Here is a 12,614-nt window from a genome sequence, read left to right as displayed (position 1 = left end):
CGGCACAAGCCCGATAGCCTCTACAGCCGCGCCCGTTTCTAAGGAGGGAGGGGGCGGGCCGTTACCAGGGGAGGGCGCGCGGGGACGCCGGGGCCAGGGGTTGGCTTTTGCGCAGGCGCACCCCCACGACCGAGGGAGGGCCTGCCAGTCTTCCCGCCAGCACCTGGGGGCGTTCACTTGATCTGTGCAGTCCCACAGCTGACAGGTAGGTAGAGAGGAGAGACTGCATCCACGCCCCAGACCCGCGATCTTTTTAATTTTAAAGGCAAAGCCCCGACGGCTAGGCCCCGCCCCGCCCTTCCCGAGCTCCCTGACCCACTCCCCTTCCCCACCAAGCCCGGTCAACTGTTCCCCTTGGTCTCGGGTTCCCCGGATTCCTCGGCGGCGGGGCTGGGGGTCTTCATGGTGTCTTCTCCGGCAGGGGCGAGGGTCTGGGGACTGCGCTCCTCCTTTGAGGTCAACCCGCCCGCTGCCTCCTGGTGACAGGAGAAGGGGGAGCGGGTCAAGGATAGCGTAGCGTGGTCCTACCTCCATAGCTTCCTTAGGGCTATACCCTCCCCCTTCCCAAGACCCTGGGCACTTGGCATACACCCTTCACCCCGGGGCCCTAATTGTTTTCTCCCTTTGCTGTTTTGAGGTTGTCATCCCTACCTTAGGTAGGGGCCCCTCAAGACTAGAGTCCAGGAGTGCGGCCTCGGTCAGCCCCGAGTCGTCGTCCATGCTGATGAAGATGGCGGGGGTCTCACACTCGGGCCCCTCCTCCCGGAAATCTATGGCTTCCTCGGGCTGGGGAGGGCCTGGTCGGGTGGAGGAAGAGGACGACGACGACGATGATGACGACGACGACGAGGGGGCTCCCACTCCTGGCTTCAGCTTCTGTTCCTCCTCCAACTGACGCTTTAAGGCTTTCTCCTGGGCCAGCCGCAGGCCGATGAGGTCCTGAGGGGGGCGCGGGGCTGGGGCTGGGGCAAGGGCCAAAGGCTCCAGGTCGTCCTAGGGGTGGGGAATGGCACACAGAAACTCAGAGTGGTGGGGGAGGGCGGACCAGGTCATAGGCTGCTGTCAAGAGGCTGGTGGCAAGGAGCCAGAAAGCACCCTGAGGCAGACAGCAGGGTGGGCACAGGGAGTATGTAAGGGGCAATGTTTCCCCACCTCCCATCCCTTTCAGCAGGAGCTTCCACCAGACAGAGATGGCTGGGGTGAGGAGGGGGACAGGGTGGGCCTTGATGGCTTGGGGGGTGGGGGGCTGTGGGCCCTCACCTCTTCCAGGGGCCCCGCAGGCACTTCCTTGGCCTCTGGCTCCTGCTTGCCACTGGCCTCCAGGATGGTCATGATGGAGTTGGGGATGTGTGCTTGCTAGGGGAAGAGCAGGTTGGGGGCTCTATGGAGTGCTCAGACCCCTAGTGGACACCCCGGATCCCTGGTCCCTGACCCTGCAGAGCCCCTGGGCTTCTGTGGCAGTGCAGGGCTCCCTTCGGCCCACCCCCATCCAGTCCTCAAGGGCTGAACCCATGGTGCCACCCATCCCACACCCTGGGGTACCTGGTGGGGGGTGAAGGATCGGACGTGGGCCAGCAGGGGCTCCCGGAGCTCTGGGCACTTGTCAAAGACGGCACCCAGCTGCTGGGGTGGCAGCTGTAGGATGACCTGGAAGCTCTGGGGCTTGGTGCGTTGACAGCACTTGATGAAGCCCTCCCACACCTTGGGATACTTCCACACCTGGACGGGGCAGGGAGGGAGTGGTCCTGAGGGGGCACGCAGGCAGCCACCCCAGAAACTGAAAGAAAGACCTTACCAAGATGGGGCCCAAATCCCTACTATCCAAGAGTCCTGGCTACCTACAGCCCTGCCCTCCAGCCCTCCAGAGGACTTTCTCTTCCTGATCCCAAGCAGCTGAGGCATCAGGGCAGCTCAGAGAAAGAAGAGAAAACAGAGCACCCATTCATGTGAGCACTGGGTCATTTTACTCTTGCAGCAGCCCCGAGGGGTGACATCAGCCCTGCTAACCATGAAGCCCAGGGAGGTGTGTGGGCTTGTCTAGGGTCAGGCAGGTACCGTGAGGAAGAACCAAGGTTTGAACCCAGTGCTGTCTGAATCTGCATTTCATCTCTAAGCCAGATGTTGCAAAGTGTGCATGCAACCTGTAGGCTGAATCTAATCTGAGAGTTTGTAAGAGGGGTTTAGTTGATCATGGTATTTCTAGAAACCCAGATTTGTAGCTTCTCATGAGAAACAGGCTCACCTTTCAGCTCTAATATGCATCCTGGCTGGGTGCAGAGGTGGCAGCCTGGGGCACTACACCTCTCCTGGGATGTCCGTGAAGCCTACCACCTGTTTCTGCCTATCACCCATCAAACTGCCATCCTTGAGCTGAGTTAGCGACCTGTTGGGCTGTACTGTCTTGGCTCAGGACAGGGCAAAGGAGCTGGCTGATCTCATAGAGCGCACTCGCCTCATTCTGGCTCCCTCTGCAGCGGGGGAGGTTGAGCAGGCTGGAAAAGCCTGGGGTCCTGCCTCCAAATCTATCCTCAGTGTACTGAAGGCAGTGGACTACGGCGCTCAGGGGCGGGTTACCTGCTTCATGATGAGGCGGGACAGGATGTTCATGACGAAGCCCCCCAGGCGGGGGTACATGGTCAGAGACTGGATGACGGTCCTCATGAGCAGCATGGGCAGGGGGCTCTGCTCCATCAGCTGCTGCATCACCACGGCCAGCACCTCCGATGTGTACACGTTCCGCTCCGCAAAGCACAGGTTGGTGGCTGCGAGGAGGCGGAGAGTGGGCCTATCCCCTTTGCCCAGCAACCCCTGGGAGGTGGGAGCCCCACCACCCTTAGAGAGCCTGAACCCCATTCATCTGCCCATGCGAGTGAAGGTCTCGCCCTCATTCCTGAAGCTCCAGATGACAGAGACTTTCTCACCCAGCAGGTCCCCAAGGGGACACTGTGGCCTGGTCTTTGGAAAGCCTAAGCTGTTGGTCCATGGGAAGAGACAGATCCAGCTGCTAGAAGCCCTATGGCTGGGCAGAGTGGGCAGACCTTGACCCTGGCCCTTTTTCTTTGGGGACAACCCATGGAAAGGCTCAGGCAGGAAAGACAGGCTGCTAGTGCCTGGAGGCCCATTCTGGCTTCCCCTTTCCATCTCTACCAGAGAGGAAGGCAGCTGTGACTTCCATAAGTCCTCTTGTTGGAGAAGGGAGATGCTGTCCACCAGCAGGATGGTCAAGGGACTGCCCACTCCCAATTCTGACCAAGCATTAAGGATTTGTGCTGGTGCTGGAGAGATACCAGGGGTAGGGCCATATGGGAGGCACAGTAATAAAGGAGGAAGGAGCAAGAAGTGTGGGCATACATAGAGCTCCCCAGTTCAACACCCAGTGCCAGCAAGGGCCCGACGAGGGCTGGCAGAATAAGGAGATCCACAAAGGTAGGCAGGCCAGGGTAGACCGTGGGGTCTGTTCCCTCACGAATGGGTCGTGGTGCCCCAAAACCAGTGGGATCGGCGGTGCTCCAATCCATTGTGCTAATGGGGAGACCCCAGGAACTGCCTCTGAATCCCTTCTTCCCCAAACACCACTTGCCATGTGAGTCTGTCAACCAGGAAGTCTTTATTGAGCCAGAAGAGAGGCCCCCAATCCTTGAGAGGCTAATGGAGAACAGGGGTGGGTGCCTATAAGGAATGAAGGGGCTCCTATAAGGAACAGGGAAAGGATGGAGGGATTACAGGAACACAGGCAGAAAGGAGACTAGAGTGGGGTAGGGCAGGTATCTAGGCTAAAGGAGCAGAGGAGAGTGTAGAAGGACAGCAGAGAAGCCAGAGTGAACCTACCACAAACCAAGAAAGCTCTTCCTTCTCCCTTCCAGTTAGTGGCTGGCTCCTGCTGCTCTGCCTAAAAACGTTCACACCAACCCCCATTCCTCTCCTCCCCCTTAGCCTCAGTCTCCTCCTGGGCCTCCCACCCAGCCCTCTAATCCATCCTCCATAGCAGGTGGAGGGGTCCCTTTCAGAAGCTCACCTGACCCTGTACCTCCCAGAGGTCAAGAGATTAAGTCCAATCTACTACTGTGACCTATGAAACCCCGTGTGGGTGGGGCCCAGGCATGGTTGTTTTTACTGCTTAAAGCCTGACCTCTCCTAACCAGGCCCCTTCCCCTAAACCACAAGATCTAGTCCACTTCACCTCTGCAGTTCTAGAACCAGGCCATGCTAGCACATCTCTTGGCCCCTGCAAATATTCTTCAGCACATCTGCTGGCCCCTGAAAATATTCTTCCTTTCTCTGGGGTCAGGGTCTCTCCTGCTACCTCACCCCTATTCATCCCCCTGTGGTTTCAGCTCCGGTGTCCTCTTGGGGCTCCCCTGTTCCAGCCCTGCTCACTGTGTGGGCTCTTACTGTCTGGAGATGGTCTGTGAGCCTCGGAGAGCAGGACCAGGGCTGTCTCTATCTCTGCTGTGTCCCCAGCACTGCATGGGCAGAGGGCTCAGCAGAGGCACTCAGTTTTTTTAACTTGCTGCACCAGACCACTGGGGACGGGTCCAGCTCACCAGAGAAAGAGCGTGGCTTAAGTGGGGAGTGCATGCCATGACTGAATGCTTATACTATCAGGCATGGGAGATTCTAATGGTGTACAAAACAGGATTGGACTTTGGGATCTGGAGCTTAGAGTTGAAAGGGGTTCCCAGCGCATCCAGGAAAACGACGGGTGCCTGAGCAAAGAAATGTACTCTGGGAATTCACCAGATTGGGTGCTGGGGATGAACAGCAGGTAGGGAGAGTGGCTGGAAGGTTCATGCTCAGCAGCATGGAGGCTCTGTATAGGCCTGGGCTTGAAGGAAGGAATAGGTGGGCCTCTAAAGGCCGGGCCTTGAGGACATCTCCAGGGACCTGGCTTCTGGCCACCCGAGCAACCTATGGCAAGGTTCTTTTTTCCCCTGGGGCTTAATATGGGTCTGTTAAAGGGGTTAGTGGGATCTGTGAATCCCCTCACATTGTATGCAAAACTGTGTGAGGCTATCATCCTTGGGATAGGCCCCAGCTTCCCCAACACCATCAAAGGGGCCACAGCCTGCAAAAGAGCCACTTCTGGGGCACCTGAGTGGCTCAGTTGGAGGAGTGTGTGACCTTTGGTCTCGGGGTTGTGAGTTCGAGCACCATGTGGGGTGTAGAGCTTACTTAAATAAACAAATGAACTTTAAAAAGGCCATTTCTGGATGATCCCCTGAGACTCTTTTCACTTTACTGTTCTTTTATACTAGAGGCCTTCGTTCCTCCTCAGTTGTAGTGTGAGTTTTAGACTTCCGCAAGCTCCTCTCTTGACCGCAAAGATTCTGAGAGAGAACTTGCTGAGGGTGGCTAGGAAATAAGTAGTCAGGGAGGAGCTATTTTAGGCTAGATGCTAAGCTAAGCGGTGGTTGGGGGTGGTCATGGATGGGGGTGGGGTGGGGGGTGGGGGTGTCCCTCCCTCCCTGCTCTTAAAGGAAAGAGGAGGAATCAAAGGACAGGTGTCTTGAGTAGAGCGGGCGATAGTCAGGGCTTCCACCTTGGTGGGAAAGCACGACTCTGGGGCCAGAAACAGTCCTCCTACGGGAGGTGGTGCTCCGAGACCCAGCATGCCCCAGGTGAGTGGAACTGGTAGAGCTGGATTCCAGCTCGGGTCTACCGGGTGTCAGGCTCTGCGGTTCCACTACACCACTCACTCAGCTTGTGTATGGCCCTGAGCAAGTTCCTCAACCTCTCTGGAACTTCCACCTCCTCATCTATAAGATGGAAGTCAGCATACTCACCAGGTAGTGGGTGGTGTGTGTTGGCAGGCAGGCCTGTAAGGCACTCAGGATAGCCTGTCTCAGTGTAAGTGCTCGGTGAGTGGTGAAGGCAGCTATTAGCAAACTGCTGACTGAGGTGAGCAGCCAGTTTGTCCCCAACCCCCTGCTCTGGAGGCACATTCTCCTGCCTCAACTGGAGCCCAGGCTGGACTTGGCATCTAATCCTGGTTCAACAACTGCCCTGGTGTGCTCCATCTGCTCTGCTGGTGTCTTTCTGCCCCTGTTTTGCCAAGGGCTCTGCTTCCTCCATTCCTTGGGCCAGGACTCGGGAGGAAGGGGCTCCCCACCTTTCTTGAGGACTACACTGTGCCAGCGCAAAGCAGAGGCACCAGTTCCTTGGATGGAGGGAGGGAAGGAGGGGGCAGGGAAGGGAGGGAGGCAAAGGAATGAGGGTAGGTGTCCAGAGCCGAGATGGGGTTGCAGGTGGCATAATCTCCAACTTGGCAGATTCCAGCGGGGACATGTGAGTGACTGAGGTTCTTCCCCAGGTCCGCAGCAGCCAGGCCACTTGGGGGAAGAGGGGGGGAGCGCCTCACCTTTGATGATGGACTTCATGTCACACTTCACCGAGTCGATGTTGTGCAATGCGATCAGCAGCTCTCCAGGGTTCAAGGGGGACAAGGCCGAGTTCCCTTCGCCTGCAGTGGGAGGGAGTAGGAAGGGGAAGGAGACAGCGTGGACACCTAAATTAAAAGGTGTGTTTGGGTCTCCCAGATTAGGGGAGTGGTGAATGAAGATGAGACACCCTCTGCTTCGATGGGCCTGGGAGGACAGAGGAACAGGGGAAGAAAAATGCCATCCCCTCTAGGAAGCCTTCTTTCACAGCCTGAGGCCTTCACCTTGCTGCTCTCCTTTCCCCACCCCACGTGGGGTCCCTCCCTCCCTCCTAGGGCAACATCTGATGTGCTCCAGCAGGTCCTCTCCCTCCTCCTTGGGCTGTGACCACAGAAGGACAGGACCCCTGCACAGCACAGGCTAGGCTGGGCAACGGGCTCATTGGCAGCGCTTAGAGGCGATGCTGCGTGGAGACAGCTAGGAGAAATGGCACTCCGCTGGTGCGGTTTTGAGAGTCCCAGACGCTCTTGTATGTGGGTTCGAGATCACATGCTATGTGTGCAATGGGCAGCCTCCACTCCCTCCCTAACACCAGCCCCTGGGGTGAGGGAAAAGAGTCCATCCCAGTCACTGTGTAGTTTTTCTAAGTTGAAAGTTCTTTGGGCAACACTCTTGGGAATCCTCCCTCTTCAGGAGCTGTGTACTATATCGCTCGGTAAACTTTGCTTTGTTCCCCACCAAGAAAAAAAAAAAGTTCTCTTTGCTTCCTTCTGACCACATCAAAGATCTCACGTACCATGCTGGGTGCCCAGCAGGCGATTGAAGACCTCTTTCACCACAATGGGGTTGAGTTTGATGAGCTTTGGCAGAGCCTGGATCACTTCTTTCTGCAGGGGGAGGGCAGGGGAGGCAGGTCAGATAGCAACCCCCATCCCAACTGCTCGCCTTCTGATACTTCCCTCCTCTCACTCCCTCTGGTCCCTTGGGGTTGAATTTTCTCCCCATCACTGGGCCTGACTCACCCCACCCTTATCACTCCCCATCTGAGCCTTCCTGTGCCACCCACATCATCCCCTTTACAAACGAGAAGAGTAAGGCTTGCCAGGACCCCCAGACTGTAAGGAACAAGACCTGGGCAGGGGAAGCACATTTAGGCCTTGGTGTGTGTGTGTGTGTGTGGTGATCCTCACTTGACAGAGGAGGAAACCAAGGCACAGAGAGGCGGTGGCCTGGCTGAGGTCACAGAGGATAAAGCAGAGTTGAGACTGCCCTGTAGTCTGACAAGCACCTGGGATGGGCTCACTAGCGTCTGACATGGGTACCTGCCTCCTCCCCATCCCTGCCCTGTCTTCATCAGGGGGCATCTGGACATCTAGCGCCATACCTTCTCCAGTCCATTGAGCACAGGGATAAGGAAGCGGACATCTGGCAATCGCTTGTGGTAGAGATCCCGGACCCGCTTCACCAGCTCTGGGGAGGGTGGGACTGCAGGCAGAAGAGTAAGCAGGAGCACAGGTGGGGTGAGGGTGAGCACCAAGAGGAAGGAGAAATGGTGGTGGCCGTGTGCAAGGGAAGGGGAGGGCCAACTCCATTTCAGAGCAGGAATCTTTGGCCCTTAGTTTCTCAAATGCACTTAGCAATATACGCAGCAGCTCTGATGGCCAGGTCTTGGGAAGGGCACGTGGGGAAGGTCTGGGACATGGAGGAAAGGATGAAAGGTGGGGGTCCCGGGGGATGGCACCTTTGTCCGTGAGGCTGTGTAGACATCGTGTGACCAGTGTTTCTGCCCCCTTGGGACAGTTTTCTACCAGCAGCAGCAGCTCTGGTGAGTTCATGCCCATTCCTCGGATCTAGAGAGAGAAGGAGGGATGGCAGGCTGGGGAGGGGGCTGGTGATGTGGGGACGACAAGGGGGCCGAAGGGGAGAACTCAGGGAGGCCCGGGTGTGAGAGGCAGGGTGGATGGGGGATGATGTGACTCTGAAGCAAGAACTGGAGACATAAAGAGTAGATCTTAAAAGTTCTCATCACTAGAAAAAAACAAACTATAGTTTGTTAACTAATTAGATGTTAACTAATCTTCTGTGGTCATTTTATAATATATACACATCCCCAAACATTATGTTTTATGCCTCTCACTAACACAAGGCTATGTGTCAGTTATACCTCAGTGAACCTGGGGCGGGGGACTGGTGTCGGGGTTCAGAGAACTGGAGGAAATGCAGGGAAGGGGGGAGGAGCAGGGCGGCAGCACCTGTGCTGCTTCTACCCCATCTCACAGGGCACAGACTGGCTATAGCTCCCAAGCCTTCACCAGTGCTGGCCGCCTACTTAGCAGGCAGGGCCCTTTCTGTCACCTCTGACCTAATTCGACCTCTAATGCCCAACCTGCCCTCCAATTCCTTGGTGAAGACTTTTCAGGCTTCTAAAGCTATCAGTGACAGCCAGCACCCAGCATGGCAGCTTGCTCAGATCAGGGATTGACCTGTGTCTGCAGCCTGCCCCACTCTGTGAGCAAGAAATGCAGGAAGCACAGCCAGGCTTTGAGGGCTCATGCCTTCCTCTGTCAACAGAGGTTTTATAATGGTCCGTGGAATTGGCAGTCTTTGCCCTCCAGGAGCTCACAGTCTGGTGGGCTCACCTTGAAAACGGAGAGGACACCGCCGAATCTGGGTGGTGGGTAATTGGGGGTTAGCATACCATAGTCTCTCCTTTTCTTTATGTTGGCAATTTTCCATAATAATAAAAAGGCAGAAACAGAGAACTATAAAAAAATTATTTCAAATCTAGCTGCAAATTGGAAGGGTAGACAGTCTGAATTTCAGGTGCCAGTTTGCAAGAAGAATTGCTTCTCGTGCGGGTGACCTTGTGGCTCCAGAGAAAGGAGCAGGAGGGACTTGTGTAATGACAACTAAAGATTCCCATTGGCAAAGCAATGGAATCCCAGCTCATAAACGGTGACAGTGACATGAATGTTTACATATATGAGCTCATGGAACCCCTGCAACAAGCTTGGGGGACTGAATTATCCTTCCCCGAGGAGGTGCCAGTTTGCACAGTGAGAAATGAGAGGCAGAGAGATACTTGGGTGGTTCAGTGGTTGTGTCTGCCTTTGGCTCAGGGAGCGACCCTGGGGTCCTGGGATTGAGTCCCCCAGTAGGCTCCCTGTGGAGAGCCTGCTTCTCCCTCTGCCTATGTCTCTGCCTCTCTCTCTCTCTGTGTGTGTCTCTCATGAATAAATTTAAAAAAATCTTAAAAAAAAAAAAAGAAAACAAAACAAAGTGAGCGGCAGAATGTGAATCTAGGTCTGTCCAACTCCAGGCTAGTAACTGCAGGATTGTTCTTTCATCAGCAGATGGGGCATGTGGACCACCCATAAGCTACTAACTTGCTTGGCCCAGAGTGGCCATCACCGGTGCTTAGCACATGCCAAGGTGGAGATACCAGAGTAAGGGCTGGACTTGGGGCCTTAGCCCTGCCCATGGGGTGGGGGGCAGAGCCTGGTGGGCTCAGGGGCCTCACCGGCTGTTCAATGACCCTCAGCACCGTCCGCTTGATGTCAGCAATGGCCTCAGTGTACACGGCTGCCAATTCGTGGATCAACTTGTGGTTCTGAGGCAGGAGAGCCAGGTAGAGGTACAGACACTGCTTTACGGTCTCCTCGGTCCAGGGCGCCGCCACCTCTGATAGGGCAGGGGGTGGGGAATCAGGGACCACTCTCCTCCTAACCATTTCCCACCCTCACTGTCTGTCCCTTCTTTGCAGGGGCTGGAACAAAAGGGAGGCAGCCTGGGAAGCAAACTGTTCTGGGGCAGGAAGCCAATCATCAGGGAAATGGGGTGAGATCGGGACTGCTCCCCTTTTAGGAGCCTCTGCTCTGATGTCTCAATTAGTCTCTAACCATCAATCCACAGAGCAGCTAGAGGAATCTTTCCAAAGTGAAGTTTTCACCCTGTCCTTCTCCTGCTCCATGCTCCCATGACTACCCTAGGCCCAGGATAAAGTCTCAATGCCTCATCTTGCTCTATGTGCCAGAGGCTGTACGGGGTGGCCCCCATCCTGGGCCTCTGTGCTCTGGCCACATCCTACTTCTGACAGTCTCCCCAGAGCCTGCAACAGGTCACTTTGCACATATCACTTCTTTGCCTGAAATGCTGCTGCCCAACCCCACTCTCTTTATCTCCTCAACCCACATAACAAAGGTCTCTCCTGGGAGGTCTTCCAGGCACTCAGGCTATGCCAGGGCTCCTATTCTCCCAGAAGGCCTTGTGCTTCCCGCCACAGCCTGATCCTTCTAGGTTTTAACTTTTTTTTTTTTTTTTTAAATAAGCTCTATGCCCAACATGGGGCTTGAAATCATGACCCCCAGATCAAGAGCTGCATGTTCCACGAACTGAGCCAGGCAGGCACCCCTGAACCTTCCAGTTTAATGGTCCATTCCCCTGGGGCCTGGGTCTTCCCACCTGTAATTCTGGGGGACCTGAGGCTTTGTTGAAGGAACAGGCCTATGCCTGGCCCTTCCTGGAGCCCTGTCCCTGCCTATTTGTCCTTTGTCCTCTGGTTCTCAACCCACCACCTCATGTCCTAGGATGCTCTCCCTGACCTCTAGGGATGGGGTGAGACAACCCTTTGGACTCTCACAGCCCCTAGGCCTGCTCATTCTGGTTATTACTGCCTGGCTGCCTCAGCCTCAATCCAGCTCCATTCCCAGGACTTGGCCCAGAGCCTGGGATACAGCAGGTGCTCAATACACATCTGATGAAGCTGCACCAAACCTGTATCCTTGTCAGCTCCAAATAGCACGGATGGTGGGTTGGGGTGGACCAGGAGTTGCAGGTAATTGAGGGCAAATTTCTCCACATACTCTCGCAGCTGTTCCTTCTCATACATGCGCTTGATGAACAGTAAGGCCTGGGAACGCACCTGAAGAGAGAGTGCGGGCAAGATGGTGGAGTAGAGGGAGACTGCCATGATGAGCTTGGCAGGACCAGTGGGAAAACAAGCCCAAGACCGAGAAAGGTCTAGCCTACCTGAATTACCTGTGCCACAGGCTGATTGCTGGCTTAGAAGTTTCCTGGCCCAAATCAGGCCCTGCATCACTTTCACCTACCTGCTCAGCCCTATCTCTTACTGTCTCTTGCTTGCTTTGCTTGCTACATTCCAACTAGAATGAGCTTTCCTTTGTTCCTCAAAAGTGACAGCATTCTCCTTGGCTTTGAGACTTGGCACAAAAGGATCCCCCTGCCCAGAATGCTTGTCACTGGCTATATCCCATTTTACTCAGACATCACCTGCCAAGAGCCCTGAGAACAGAGACTGTCCCTGGGCATTGCTTTGTCTCCAGCAGCACCAAAGGCCCAAGCCAGAGTCTGCAGTGAGGGGTCTGCTGGATGAATGGACACATGACACCAGGAAAGGAGGTGGCAAAACGCTTGGGCAGCGATGGGTCAAGGGCCCTCTCTATCACATGCATGTGCACATTTTGTTGGCTCTGTTCAGCCACACCCAACTACTCTTATTTCAGGTCTTGGCTCACCTGCACCCCACAAGCCTTTAAACCCCACCCCGGCTCATCCCCCCATCAGGTAGGTCAGGCCCCTCCCCAGGGCTGCCACAGCTGCATGTGCTGTTGTTCTAATGCTGCTCCACCCCATGAGCTTGCTGTGTCCTCACTGCTCACCAATGGGCCACACAGCTCCTCTCCTGTCAGCTCCCCGACAAGGTCCCAGCACAGCTCCCAGCATAGCATCAGGCCTTAAAGGGGCTCCCCAACACGCGTGGAGTAAGAGGGAGAATGCGACTGCTCTCCCTGGGAGGATGAGTGTATATATGTATCCTAGGCAGCTTCTTGCCCCCATAAATGAAAAAATATCCACCACCAAAACATTATTGCAGGAAGGGCATCAGGCCCAGAGAGGACTTTCAGGGGCATGTGGAAGAGGCTGGGCTAGGTGCTCAGGACAGAGGAAAGGCTGAGTATGGCCCAGCATAGGGTGGCAGGGGTACCTTGTCCTTCTCGTGGGAGCTGAGGTCTAGCAGAACATGTAGGTACTGGAACTGGCGGGATGGGCGCTTGAAGATCAGGTCTCGGAGGGTGGACATGCCCAGGTAAGTGCGACTCTGATGCAGAAGAGAGGGAAACCAGAGCTTAGTCCACCGGCAGTGTGCCTCTGGGATATCTCCCTGGCCTCCCTCAGATCTGGTACTGGGCAGAAGGACTGGGTCCCTCACCGAGTCCC

General features: G+C 55.6%; 1 protein-coding gene across 2 annotated transcripts in view; it reads right to left on the bottom strand.

Annotated features, from left to right (window-relative positions):
- Window positions 1-248: 248 nt before the first annotated feature.
- Window positions 249-12,614, bottom strand: part of SYMPK (symplekin scaffold protein) — a 36,941-nt gene continuing 24,575 nt past the window's right edge. For both annotated transcript variants that reach the window (XM_055310353.1, XM_055310352.1), the window contains exons 16-27: window positions 12,382-12,495; window positions 11,151-11,298; window positions 9,898-10,058; window positions 8,119-8,227; window positions 7,762-7,862; window positions 7,174-7,264; window positions 6,359-6,460; window positions 2,575-2,762; window positions 1,543-1,719; window positions 1,261-1,356; window positions 652-993; window positions 249-476 (exon numbers count right to left, since the gene is read on the bottom strand). In XM_055310353.1, coding sequence (XP_055166328.1) covers window positions 342-476; window positions 652-993; window positions 1,261-1,356; window positions 1,543-1,719; window positions 2,575-2,762; window positions 6,359-6,460; window positions 7,174-7,264; window positions 7,762-7,862; window positions 8,119-8,227; window positions 9,898-10,058; window positions 11,151-11,298; window positions 12,382-12,495 — 1,764 coding nt within the window. In that variant the 3' untranslated portion in view covers window positions 249-341. The remainder of the gene's footprint in view (window positions 477-651; window positions 994-1,260; window positions 1,357-1,542; window positions 1,720-2,574; window positions 2,763-6,358; window positions 6,461-7,173; window positions 7,265-7,761; window positions 7,863-8,118; window positions 8,228-9,897; window positions 10,059-11,150; window positions 11,299-12,381; window positions 12,496-12,614) is intronic.

The sequence above is a fragment of the Nyctereutes procyonoides genome, unplaced genomic scaffold (genome assembly GCF_905146905.1).
Source record: "Nyctereutes procyonoides isolate TBG_1078 unplaced genomic scaffold, NYPRO_anot_genome, whole genome shotgun sequence".
Lineage (NCBI taxonomy): Eukaryota > Metazoa > Chordata > Mammalia > Carnivora > Canidae > Nyctereutes > Nyctereutes procyonoides.
The sequence above is the reverse complement of the archived record's forward strand: the minus strand, read 5'-3'. Positions and strand labels throughout refer to the sequence as shown.